Below are 12,208 nucleotides of genomic sequence, written 5' to 3'. Positions count from 1 at the left end.
TCATTAACGGAGGGCTCTACCCGTTTTAACAGAGGAAATGGGAGGGTGTCCCGTCCACGAACAACCCTAGGGCAAGGCCTACACGCCAGCGTGCACGGCAGCAGGGCCGTCCTGGATGCGCGGATCCACATTCCACGGCGAAGCAGGGAATAGGGAGCACAGGTGGAGGGTCCGCGAGACGAGACGCGATCCCACGAGGCCGAGCGTCTCACAAAAAGTCACTAAACAGTCATTCCTGCCCACAGCTACCTGAGTAAGACTTTACTTACACGTGCGAAGGAGGCTGTAAGAGTTGTGTGTGGAATCTAAAAAAACGGACGAACAAAAGAGAAACAGAGAACAAACGGGTTGTCATCAGGGGGAGGGAGACGTGGGGAGGGCCACACCGGCGAAGGCAGCTCACGCGTACACACGCGTCGTCAAGAAACAAGTCACCGCGAGGAGAAGAGCAGCAGACGGTGTCGTCAGGAACCCTGGCACAAGCCGGTGACGGAAGCAGGGTGACAGGTGGGGACTGCACTCACGGTGCAAGCATGCCATGGTGTGTACACTCACACAACCTGCGTGCACACCTGAAACACTGCATGTTAGCCACACCTCAATCAAAAAGAAAGACCTGCCTGACAAGTTCCTGCAATCACTAGATTCTCTTCACAATTATGAGTAACCACTAAATAGCTTCCTCTCGAGGGTCTGGAACTAAAAATAGGATGACAAAGGAAAGCCACATCCTGACGACGTTACGAAGCAGATTACAGTTATGAAAATAAAGGATGGTAGGGACCAGATTCCTAAAATACCCTTCGAAGAACTCTGAACCAGTAATAGCTCATAATCATTGCGTTAGCTGGAAAAAACATTTAGGGTGTATGCCAGTAAACAGGTTTTTAAAAAAATCACATTCACCGTGAAACCTGGCATCTTTGTACAACTTCTCCTTCCCATTTTGGACTGGACGGATGCACGGCGTGAGGGCAGGCCTCGAGGTGGGGAAGCAGCGAAGTGAGAAACAGGGGTCAGGGCGCTATCCGCAAGGGCTCCTAGGACGAAGCCGGCTGCGAGGACCTCACGCGCAGGCGCAGGGCCCTGGCCAAGCTCTCAGGGGGAGGGGGTTCCCTTCTCAGGAGACACATGTCCCTTCACTTGGGCTGCCAATCCCGGAGAAGGCACACATGGGAGGCGCGGACGCAGCGCTCACACACACTGGGCAGGCGGGCAGCGGCGGCTAAAACACACAGATGTGCTCCTCACTTCGGGAGACAGGTGGAGAGGAGGTCTCCGGCACAGAGGGAGAGACTGTCCGCACGAACAAGAAAAAGAAGTCGATTTGCAACATCTGATTTAAAAGTCCAAGTTCTGCACTGTCCATTCCTACTGACAAGACTCCAGCTCCCTGGGGACAGGGAGAAGCCGGGCTCCTCCCTGCAAGGACTGGAGATCGGAACGGGCACTTCGCTTGGAGTAAAAGCACTCTGCATAAAATTGAAAATTGATTGCCTCCTAAGTGACGGGTGACTGCTTAAACACAACCACCATCATCCTCGTAAGTGACGGGGAAGCTCTGAGAGGTCACTCTTTCCTCGTAGACATGCTGAAGAAGCTATTCCTAGAACCTCATTTAGAATATTTTTCCCAGAAACACAAGCAAGAATTAACAGCATTGTCTCTTAACCAAAACGATCAAGATTTCTGATAAAACCGTATGACCCAGCTTCCTGATTCTAAAGGGCGCTGTACAGAAAAATTAGCCCAAAGGGGCCACATTTTCCGTTTATCTTCCTTGAGAAATGAGTTTCAAACACACAGAAAATGGGAAGGGTTGTATAACGGACACCATGTATCCGTCCCCAGATGACAAATTCCACTTTAAATGTGGTTTCCGAGGCAGCCAGCTCAGAGAACACACAGTAAAGCCTCAGCCCCATTACAACCAAGTCCAAGGGCATGGGAGCGTCTTCCCAGGACTCACGGTCCGCCCCCTCTCCTGCCCCCAAGAGTGCCCCCAGCCGCCCCCAAGCTCCCAGTCCCGGTCTCAGAAGGAGCCCAGATGAGAGGCTGGATCCCCAGGCGTGGTTCGTAGAAAGCCGCCACGGATGTTGAACACTGTCAGGAAACCGAGGTTCTAGCGACAGTAAGGAATTTCCAACCATACAAAATCCAGTCTCTCATCTATTCAAAGAGGATGGCGTTTCCTGAGAAAATATTTTTAAAAGATTTAAAAAGATCAAAGTGAAAGCAACAAGGGAGCATGCAATTATAAGATTTACTTTGTATCTTAGTTTCCAGGAACGCTAGCGTTCCAAATACTGCTCCCCACCCCACACTGCCCTGCAAGGACACAGCCCGGTCACCAAAACCGATCCCACGGAGGCCGCCAGCCTTGTGAGCTTCCCGGCTCTGGTCCGCATTCCCCTCCAGGAGCCAGGTCTCCTGCCTACCAGCCAAGGGAGACACCCACCCAGGCCGTTCTCTGTGCAGAGTCCCTGCCCAGTGCCTTGCCCTCCGCCGTTCATGGGAGACAGAATGGACTCCAGCGCTTCCAGAGAGCCCCTCTGTCTTACACACTTTCATCAAGGGCAGATTCCGCCCAGAACCGCACTTGTGCCAAGCACTAAACAAGTCATCAAGGAAACGAAATTAAAGCGACTTCCTGCCTGTATCCAGGGCCAGATCTTCCTAATAAAACGGGAAAATATTCTACATTACCAACAGTCATTATACATCCCTTAGTAGTACGGCATCGAAATAATAATTCATCCCATCTACAGGGGAAGAAAGAAGAGCAAATTCTACTTCCTTTTCCTATTAATTTCTATCCTGCTAAGTGAGAAGTATCGCAAGGTCTGGCCGCTGCCATCAATAGCACGAGGACCCCGATCGCTCGTTCTCAGGCGGCCCGAGTCCTGCTGGGGTCCATGGGGATGGTCTCACCATCGCAGCAAGCCTCGACTCACTTGTGCTGAAAGCAAAATGAAACACCAGCCCACCCACACAGCAAGTCCGATTTTCACAGAGGTTCTGACGTGAGACAGCCCTAGGACAGTGGCTCGTGGCCACGGAGGGAAGGACAATGTGCATCAGTAGCAAAGGCTCAGTCCTGGAAAGTGGACGGGCCACCTTCCGAGGTCTGAATGTGTGTGTTTTAACGACAGATTTAATCCGACCGTGCCCTTGCCTAAATGGCTCCTTAAAGACGTTTTTATATCCCTAAATCTCAACAGCTTTTAAGCACCCATTATATTGCCAAAACCAGTAAGAACAGAAGAGCCCATCAGTGCCCACTTAAGAATCGAGCACGACGTCTTCTGCAGCTTACTGCCGCATGCGACTTTCAAACAGGCAGGGCACACGATGGAAGCCATAACTTCTGCAAAACCATTAAGTCCACCGGGCGTGGGTTTGAGGGGGCAGGAGGGTCTCGACGTCCTACCGCTAGTTTTTGTTTTAAAAGAAGCTCACGCGGGGTGCCCGGCTGGTCCAGACGGCTCAGCCCCCGACTCTCGGCCTTAGCTCAGGTCACGCTCTCAGGGCCCCAAGTTGGCCTGCACTCAGCATGGAGTCCGCTGGGCTTCTCTCCTCTGCCCCTCCCGCTCCTACTCGGGTGCGCTCCCTCTCGAGGATAAATAAATCTTTAAAAATAATAAAATAATTAAGATAAAAAGCAAAAGAAGCTACGGAAGTGGGCGAGGAAAAGGCCCACTCACAATCGCCAACTGCAACAGCCGGGTGACTGGCCGGTGTGCAGGCTGGATGGAGCCCAGGGCGCCCCGATGTCATCACAGAGCTACAGCCTGGGGTGCTCAGCCAGCAGGGCACAGAGCCTCGCCACAGCAAGGCGGGCTCGGCACGCGGACCGCGGCCTGGCCTCTGGGTCGGCCTGGCCTCTGGGTCGCGCCCCAGCTCCCAGGAGCCCACCTGGTCGGCCCCCATGCCATGCGTCGCTGGGCGACGGCTGATGTGCGGCCCCGAGGCCCCACCCGCGGAGGCTGAGGAACATCAACCCCCCAGAGTCCGGGCCAGTGGGAGTTGGAGCCTCAGGGGGCAGGTTCCACAGCTCCCCGGGAAGCTCTGGGAACAACCCCGGCTGGAGTCCGACCCGGTCCCGGACACAGCAGGACAACAGCCCACACGACGTGCTTCGCAGGGGCACCTGCACCGGAGCCCACGCGGACCGGCTTCTCGGACCGAGCGACTCTGCAGCAGGGCGGCGGGATCGCAAGCACAGGTGCTCCGTCTGGGGACACACCCGGGACAGAAAGGGGGCTGGGAGTTCTCCGAGCGGGGGTCGCTGACCATCAGTACCACCCTGCAGGGAGGGCTGGTGGCTCCCCAGACTGCTCAGGGAACGGAGGCTGGAGACTTGCTCGCTCACGACGACCGTGCTGGGAGCAGGGGAGCCGGCAGGACCCCCAAATGCTCCAGACGCACGGAGGTCAGGATGCAGTCCTCTCAATGGACAGACTCCTGTGTCCAGTCCAGAGAAACCTCAAGATCCTCCCACAAATCCCCACAAACAGGATTTAGGAAAACATCCAAAGAGATCCAGGAAGCACAGGAGAAGGTCGTCCACAAGTGAAAAAGGGAACTTGGGGCTGTAAGTTCCCACCGTGCTAAAATCCCGCTCCCTCCAACTGACGGCTACTAAGTGACCCTGCCCTTTCTAAAGCATTTGGCCAACGAAAATATTCCATGTCTTCCTTCCCCCGGACAATAGCAGACTTCGCAACTGCCCTTAAATGTGCCCGACACCTTCCCTGAGGGTCTGTGAGCGCGTCCGTCCGCACCCGGGGACCCGCAGCGCAGCTGGCCGTGCTCCACCTGTGTTCTGAGGCCCAACCCCTGCTTGGGTCGGTTTACTCGTAAAGAAGACTCAGCATCTCCCAGGGAGGCTAATTAATAACACAGTCTACATTTCCGTTTTCACTTCAGGTACAATGGCCTACGAAATCTACCCTTCCCCAGGAAGCATCTCTTGATACTTCTCAGAAAGGTCATCAGGGTGACTTCGTGCCAACTTCGTCTTCATAGGGAACGGAATTTCAGTTTGGCAAGAAAGGGGAACAGAGAGGAACGCAAGGATTCAAAACAGACGCTCGTGTTTTCCCTGAGTGATGATGTCAAGGAGCATGGCTCTGTGTCAAACACGGCGGCAGGCGGGTGCTCGCTAAGGAGACTCCGGGGCGTGTGGGCCTCTCCCCTCCCCCAGCTTTTCTTTGCTTTAGGAACTCCTCACAGAGGGCAAGCTGCGTCTGTAAGCCGCTCGGTCAGAACGCGAGCGGAACCATTCTGTGATTTGGGAATCAAGTTTCTCTCTGCGTAGGACTAGCGCCCAGGAGAGAAGGCAGACCCGGGAGCACCTTCCTCCCCAGCCAGAGGCTCAGCCTGGAGCCAGGTGTGTCCAAGGCAGCCCAGACAAAGAGCTGATGTGTGTCACATGAGTTTTACATAATGTTTAAATTATTATTCACTATCATTAAATTATCAAATGACCTGATGAACCAGATAATTCAATAAAGAAAAAAATATCAGTTGTTCATAGTTGTGAATAAAAACTAATGAATCCTCCCTCTGAATAGCTTGGGTCTGGCCCACGGGCTTCAATCTTCTCATTAGAACACAGATTTCCAACCCAAACAGCAAACACATGATGTAAAACCAGCAGCCCGGAAGAAAAAGATACATCCCTAACCCAGTATAACCATAGAATCCCTTCATGTCTCATTATCTTGAATAGTTCGGTCTTTTTTTTTTCCTGGTTTGTAACGCCCGCTGTACAAGGCCCTTCAGTAAGGAGCTGTCTCCATTTGTGATGTACACAGCACAGAGAGCCCATTTTACTACCCAAGATACTCACCAGCAGCAAAACTAAACAGCAACCCTCCTGCCCCGGAAGGAACTGCTTGCTGTAATTTTAATTTTTACAACTCACTATCTTAGCATTTTCCCACTTTATTTGTGTCAAAGGCTTATAAAATTGATAACTCCCAACTGGGTCCCCAAGAAAGCTGCAGAGGACATGCATGGTTGGAGAGGACGAACGCTGTTTCCTTCCGCATGTTGACTCCGACATTCTTACCCCACACCAGCTGGGATTCCCAATTAGTGTCTCCTCTTTGAGACCGCAATTTATTATGATCACGAACAAATGGATGCAATTACTTCTTTTGAGACGTGACAAGTTTTTGTCCCTCTTAGCAGAAAAGAACAGAGCACCGGTAACAATAGGTCACCTCTGAATGGCACGTGCACGCACACACACACACACACGGGTCACCAGAAAAAGAACCAGAGAGGGCAACCTTGAGAGCACAGGTGTGGAGACGGGGAAGCCGGAATGCGAGAAGCATGCCTCCCTGATACGGTGCGGCCAGAAACCCATCACATCGTGCAGGGGCCTTGCCCAGTACCACTGATAAAATGCCCCCTAGCCCCACGATAAGCAGCGACACGCAGAACAAAGTCAAGCAACTGCAGCCGGAACCTGAAGTTTTCAGGGCGCTTGAGCCATTGTAGCAAGAACTGGGCAGGGTCGTTAATAATACGAGGAGGGTTTGATCTGGTGAGTCCGTATATACACTGATTCAAAACGCTGATTATCCAATACACTCTCTTTACGAGTCAGAAGAATGCTACGACTCATCTCATAAATCACTGCTTTGAAAATAAATAAATAAACCAGCTCTAAAAAAAGAGACAACCCATTAGAAAAAGGCTGGGAGGAGGAAGGCAGAAAGTGACTCATAACATCCAACAGCTTGTAGTCCAAACCATAACAAGGGTATAAAGCCAGCCGCCCAGTATAACACAAAATAGAGTCATTGTTACCATTCTGACCCCCTCAGGCTCAGATCTAAGCGTAGCTACCACGTTGCAAATATCTTACAATTTTACAGATCTTCCCCTTTAACGAGCCTGTTTACCCGCCCGGCTTCCTGGCTAAATTTGATGCCTGTATTTATTCATCGAGAAAAGAACATTCAAATTTAACTGTTTTCCTAACTCGGAAGAACTCTTGTAATTCACGTCCACACATTTCAAATCCCACACATATCGATGCTGCCATGTTATACATATTTTTTAAAACGCAGGTAACAAACCATATTTTAGGTCCACCGTGCCAAGGATCCCATCTCACTCACAATACTTCCTGCTATTCGACAACTCTGGGACAGACGTAACAAGTAAATCCTGTCCCAAGCCTGAGGTCTGACAGCAGGCGAGCGCCCCAGCGACCCCTAGCTCTCTCTCTCACCCTGCGGACCCCGCCCCTTCCTCCTCTCCAGTTACAACAAATTACCAAGGAGCATCTGCAAGAAAACACTTTCTTCACACATTTGTTTTCCAGAGTCAGCTGCGTCCTTTCAGTAAGGATGACGTCCACACCAGTAGGCTTCGTGAGACACGGCTGGGTCTTCCTGACCTTGGAAGCTGACCTAAGGTCAGCGTGGGCGGACCCCCGAGGTCTGCAGCAACGGGGCCCTCCACCCTCTGCGAACACAGGGACTGGAGTCGAGTTCCAGAGTCACGTGCTTGTTATCTCGTGTCCAACAGCCCTGAAAATCCACAAACATTCCAACTGGCCTTCTCTTTCCAGTATCACTCTTTGGTGCCAGCAGTGTGCCTGTAAACTGCTCGTGGGCATGGGCCCCTTGTCCGTCACGTTAGCAGTCACTCACTCACCGAACGGTTCCGCCAGACTCCGCAACGGATCGAAACATGACGTGAAATAATTGGTATATTACTCAGCAAAGCAGAGCATGAACTGAATAACCCCCATAAGCAAAAGATAGGAAGCGAGAAGACATACTAACGAAAAAAGTGAACAGTAAAATATGGCATCTATTTCGTGAAAACACTGTCCTCTACAAACACCTAATGGTTTTCACAGGCTGTAGTAACCCTAGGCAGTTTCCCTAAGTTCTACCCAAAGAAGACTTCAGCCACTCCTGGGTGAGAGGAGGGCACTGTGTATGCACTGCCCACGAAGCTACCCACCACCTAACCCAGAAACTCACGGCTAAACTTCAGCCAACGACTGAAATTAAGTTTTCTGTTTCTTCTCTACTCGGCTTGATGTTTCTATTTAAAGTCTTTCCTTGAGTCGAAAAATGTTTATTTACCCATTAATGAAATTATTTGGGGATCTTCCTAAAGCCGAAAAGGAAAATGCATGTTTCCAAAGGCAGTAATGTCTGGAAGGGAAGAAGAAATGCTTCAGGAGAAAGGGCATGGGAAAGGAGCCACAGCCACTCCACCGGCACCCGGCAGCCAGCCCCAAGTCCCTGAGCCCCGGCCCCACACCGCCGACTGGAGCCAGACACGAGGACTGGCGGCTGTCAGCGCCCGTGGAGGGGCTGCCGGCCACATGTCCCGGCAGAAAGCCCCCGCACTTTGCTGACATGGCTGTTCTGCAGTGAGAGAAGCACTGGGAAGTCACAGACGGGGAAAAGAAAAAAGGAGGCAAGCAGTAGGGCAGGAAGTAAAGAGCAGAGCTCTGCAGCCAAGAAGTCAACCTGCAGCCCTTTACCAAACCGTGCCCCGCTAACATGATACAACACGGGATCGGTAACAACAGAAAGGACCGACCCAAACTGCACCCGTGAGGGAGCCCAGCCCCACAGACAGCACCAACGGCAGGCAGGCGGGGCAGGAACTCCGAAAGAAGAGCCTGCCTGGTTTTTCAACCTTCGTTATGTGCTTCAAATGCAACTGTTTTTCCATCCTCCCCTGCAGGAACGAAGCCCTGGAAATTCCACGTGTTTCCACAATAGTTTCTGATATTGCCAAAAAACGATGAAGGCTAATTTAAAGAATTCTCTCCGCATGAATCATGACTGAGGATAAAATGTGATAAAAGCTGTTTTAACTCTTCACTTTGCAAGTGGATACGCTGGGGGATTTTTAAGTTCCACAATGTAGGAGACAGATTTCTGATCCTCCCCATCTTGGGCTTCTCTGGAGCAACACTGAAAACAAGGCGATTCATCTAATTTAAGGCGGTGGAGCTGCTCCATGTGGTTACAAGACCCGAAATTTCAAGTGACCTGGAAGAACGCTCCGTCAGCTCAGCATGGACAAAGCCAGCCAAAGACGACACAGCTGACGTGCGGGGGCGGAGGGGGGGGCGGCCAACGCACCCATCCTCCGACTGTTTCAGCCTTCAGCCTACAGCCCAGGTCTAGCAAGGTTTGCGCGGACAGAAAAACAATAATGTACCTCCCACATGCAAACACATACCCCTTTCTCTGCCCAGACACTCAGCAAGAAACTCATTAAGCCCTTTTTAAAAATCTGTGCAGATGGCAGGCGCTCATGGAGACTAGACGGAGCACACCGTGGTCTACTGCCACGTTCTGGGCAGTGGAACATGTTCCTTACCCTCCAAGACGAATGGCTGGTGACAGGCCAGCGTCGTCGAACAGGTACGCGTGCCCCAAGTTCACACTTGTAAGCAACCACTCCCCATGCAACACGGGGCCAGAACACCCGTCCTCAGCACTGTCCCAGCTTCAAGGAGCTGATGTCCAGACCGACAGGGGAAGGGGCTGCGGTCCCGTCGAGTTCGGACGGCATCCCACTTTGCTAACACAGATGGGGTATGGACACGTACTGTCCGAGTCCCACGGACACAGCAAACGCATGTGGGGGTACGGCATGATGTCGGGGTGCCATCAGGAATACCAGAATACAGCGTGCAGCGAGGCCCACAACGGCCGCAGAGGGAGGAGGAACCCCATCTGAACATCGACAAAAATCACAGAACTTGGACAAATATTTTCCAACAGCCAGTCCATCCCTTCCAGCCATCTGCCCACAGCGCACACTCTATCCAGCAGTTTAAATCTAAATATCGTCCCCAGCTGCCTAGGGCACTGTATCCCCTGCCTTCAGGTTCTCCGAGGTACCAGAAAAGCCCTCACTGCCTTCCACCAGCCGGAATGGTGTCTGCTGAGCACACAGAGTCCAGGAAACAGCCTCCTCTCCTCCCACGGGGCTGCTTCACATCGCAGTACATTACAATACCCTGCAGAACCCCAAATTTGAAACAGAAAAATAGAAAAATGTCCAGTCTCGGTCAAGCCGAGAAGGCGGTTACCACCACACCATGGCCCACACGTTTATCCCTCCCTTGCCCTGAACGTGTTAAAAAGGAAAACACAGAGTCAACATCAGCTCCTCCCTGCTGATGAAAATTGGCACGAATGAATGTACTTTCTGGCTCCCCGCCCTCACAAAACCGTTACACACGCGCACACACACACACACACACACACACAAAAGTTCACCAGGCTGAACTGCTCCAAATGTAAATTCAAAACCAGCCAGCCTGTCCCCGCCGCACGGGGTGGTGGTGGCCTTTGCAGGGTGAGCTGGGTGGACACCAGATACACATTACACATCCCGCATTTGGGAACTTCGGTCCCTTTCTAAGACAGCAAAACCCGACGGAAAACTTATGACAGTTGAGCACATGACCCCACCATTCGGAGCAAATAGGAAACCGCATACAACACTCCCTGAAATCCCTGTCGCAAATCTGTCACAAATCCCCAACCCCAGAGATGAGAGCGAGACGCCGAACCGGCCGGAGGGGGGAGGCTCCGCCGTGTCACCCACCCTTCCCAGCACAGCACAGAACAATAGTAGCGCGATCCTCCCCGCGGAGGGCAGCCTGCGCCAGGCCAGGACGCCCGGACCGCGGGCTCCAGCCCCAAGTGCAACGCCAAGTTTCGCATTAGAATAAGGCCAGCCGGCACCTCAGGCCGTGCGACGCGGACGTGTCCCCAGCGCCGGCCGCGGGGCGAGCGCACGGACGCGCACCAAGGACACGGCTCCCCGCCAGGCCGGCACCGCGCGGCCCAGGCGCCCCCGGCCCAGGCAGCCCCCGGCCCAGGCAGCCCCCGGCCCAGGCGCCCGTCCCCGCCCAGGCCCCGCCGCAGCGCGGAGACCCGCCGGCAAGCCCGCAGCGCGGGGGGCCCGGGCCGAGCCCGCGGCAGCCGGGGCGGAAACAGGGCTGCGCGCACCCCCGCCCGAGACCCCACACCCCGCCCCGCTCCTCCGCCCGGGACGCCCGCCCGGGACCCCCGCCCGGCCCCGGCCCCGGCCCCGGCCCCGGCCCTCCCCGCGCCGGCGCGGCCCGGCCGGGCGCGGGGCCTGTTACCTTCCGACAGCTCCAGCTCCAGCTCGGCCAGCCGGGCCCGCACCTCCAGCGGCAGAGCCATGCCCTCCAGGCCGCGGTCCGCCATGCTCGCGGCGCCCCCGCCCCAGCCGCCTCCCTTTGTTCGCAGGCCGCGGTCTGGCCGCTCCTCGCGCCCAGCGGACCCGCACCGAGCGCGGCAGGCCGGGCGCGGCGCAGCGAGCGCTCCTCCCCCGGCGCCTCCTCAGCGCGGCCCCGCCACGCGGCCTCGCGCCCGCGCCCCCGCCCGGCCGCCGGCCCGCCGCTCCGCCTGTGCGCGCTGACGGCGGGGGCGCGCGGGGGAGGGGACGGGGCCGGGGAGGACGGGAGCGCCCGGGAACGGGGGCGCGCTCGGGGGCCGGGCGGGGGGTGGGGACGGGGAAGCGGGGGACTGCGGACGAGGGCGCGCGCGGGGGGATGGGGACGCGTTGGCGGCGGGGGGGGGGAGGGGGGCGGTGCTCGGCCGGGAGCGCGCACCGGGGGCGCGGGGGCGAGTGCGAGGACGCGCACCGGAGGTGGGGTCGGGACGTGCGGGCCGGCGCGGCGCGCGCTCCCGGGGGCGCAGCGGGCGCGCGCACGGGCCCAGCCCAGCCTCCGCCTCCTCCCGGCTTCAGGCGAAAATACCTGCTGGAGCCGCGGCCTGACGTGCGGGTTCCTGAAGTGCCCTGCGTCCTTGAGGGCTGAACGCGGTTGAGGAACACGTGGGGCCGTGGCGCGTCCCTGATTCCGGATCCGGAGCGGCCGCCCGCGCCCGCCTGCGAATCCCTGCTCCGGCCTGGGCTCGCTTCCCCCGAGCAAGGACGCGATGGAACCACCCGGTCCCCACGTCCCGCGGCGGCCTGCCAGGCGGTGGCCCGGGCGCCCACGGTCCCGGGGACCCAGACGCCCTGGGGCCGGGGCTCCCCGCTTCCCACGCGCGGCCACGACCGCCCTCGCCCTCTTCTCTCCCACGGCCTGTGCGCCCGCCCCGTGAGGCTCCCAGCGCGTCGGGGTCACCGCTCCGCCGACCAGCACCGCCCGGTCTCTGTCCTG

The 12,208-nt window shown here is 55.8% G+C and overlaps 1 protein-coding gene across 3 annotated transcripts in view; it reads right to left on the bottom strand.

Moving 5' to 3' along the window:
- DIP2C (disco interacting protein 2 homolog C) overlaps window positions 1-11,358 on the bottom strand; it is a 372,928-nt gene extending 361,570 nt beyond the window's left edge. For all 3 annotated transcript variants that reach the window (XM_046011076.1, XM_046011077.1, XM_046011078.1), the window contains exon 1: window positions 11,162-11,358. In XM_046011076.1, coding sequence (XP_045867032.1) covers window positions 11,162-11,246 — 85 coding nt within the window. In that variant the 5' untranslated portion in view covers window positions 11,247-11,358. The remainder of the gene's footprint in view (window positions 1-11,161) is intronic.
- Window positions 11,359-12,208: the final 850 nt, after the last annotated feature.

This window comes from Meles meles, chromosome 7 (assembly GCF_922984935.1).
Source record: "Meles meles chromosome 7, mMelMel3.1 paternal haplotype, whole genome shotgun sequence".
In the NCBI taxonomy this organism is placed as follows: domain Eukaryota; kingdom Metazoa; phylum Chordata; class Mammalia; order Carnivora; family Mustelidae; genus Meles; species Meles meles.
Note: the sequence above shows the minus strand (reverse complement) of the source record. Positions and strands in the feature narration are given on the sequence as shown.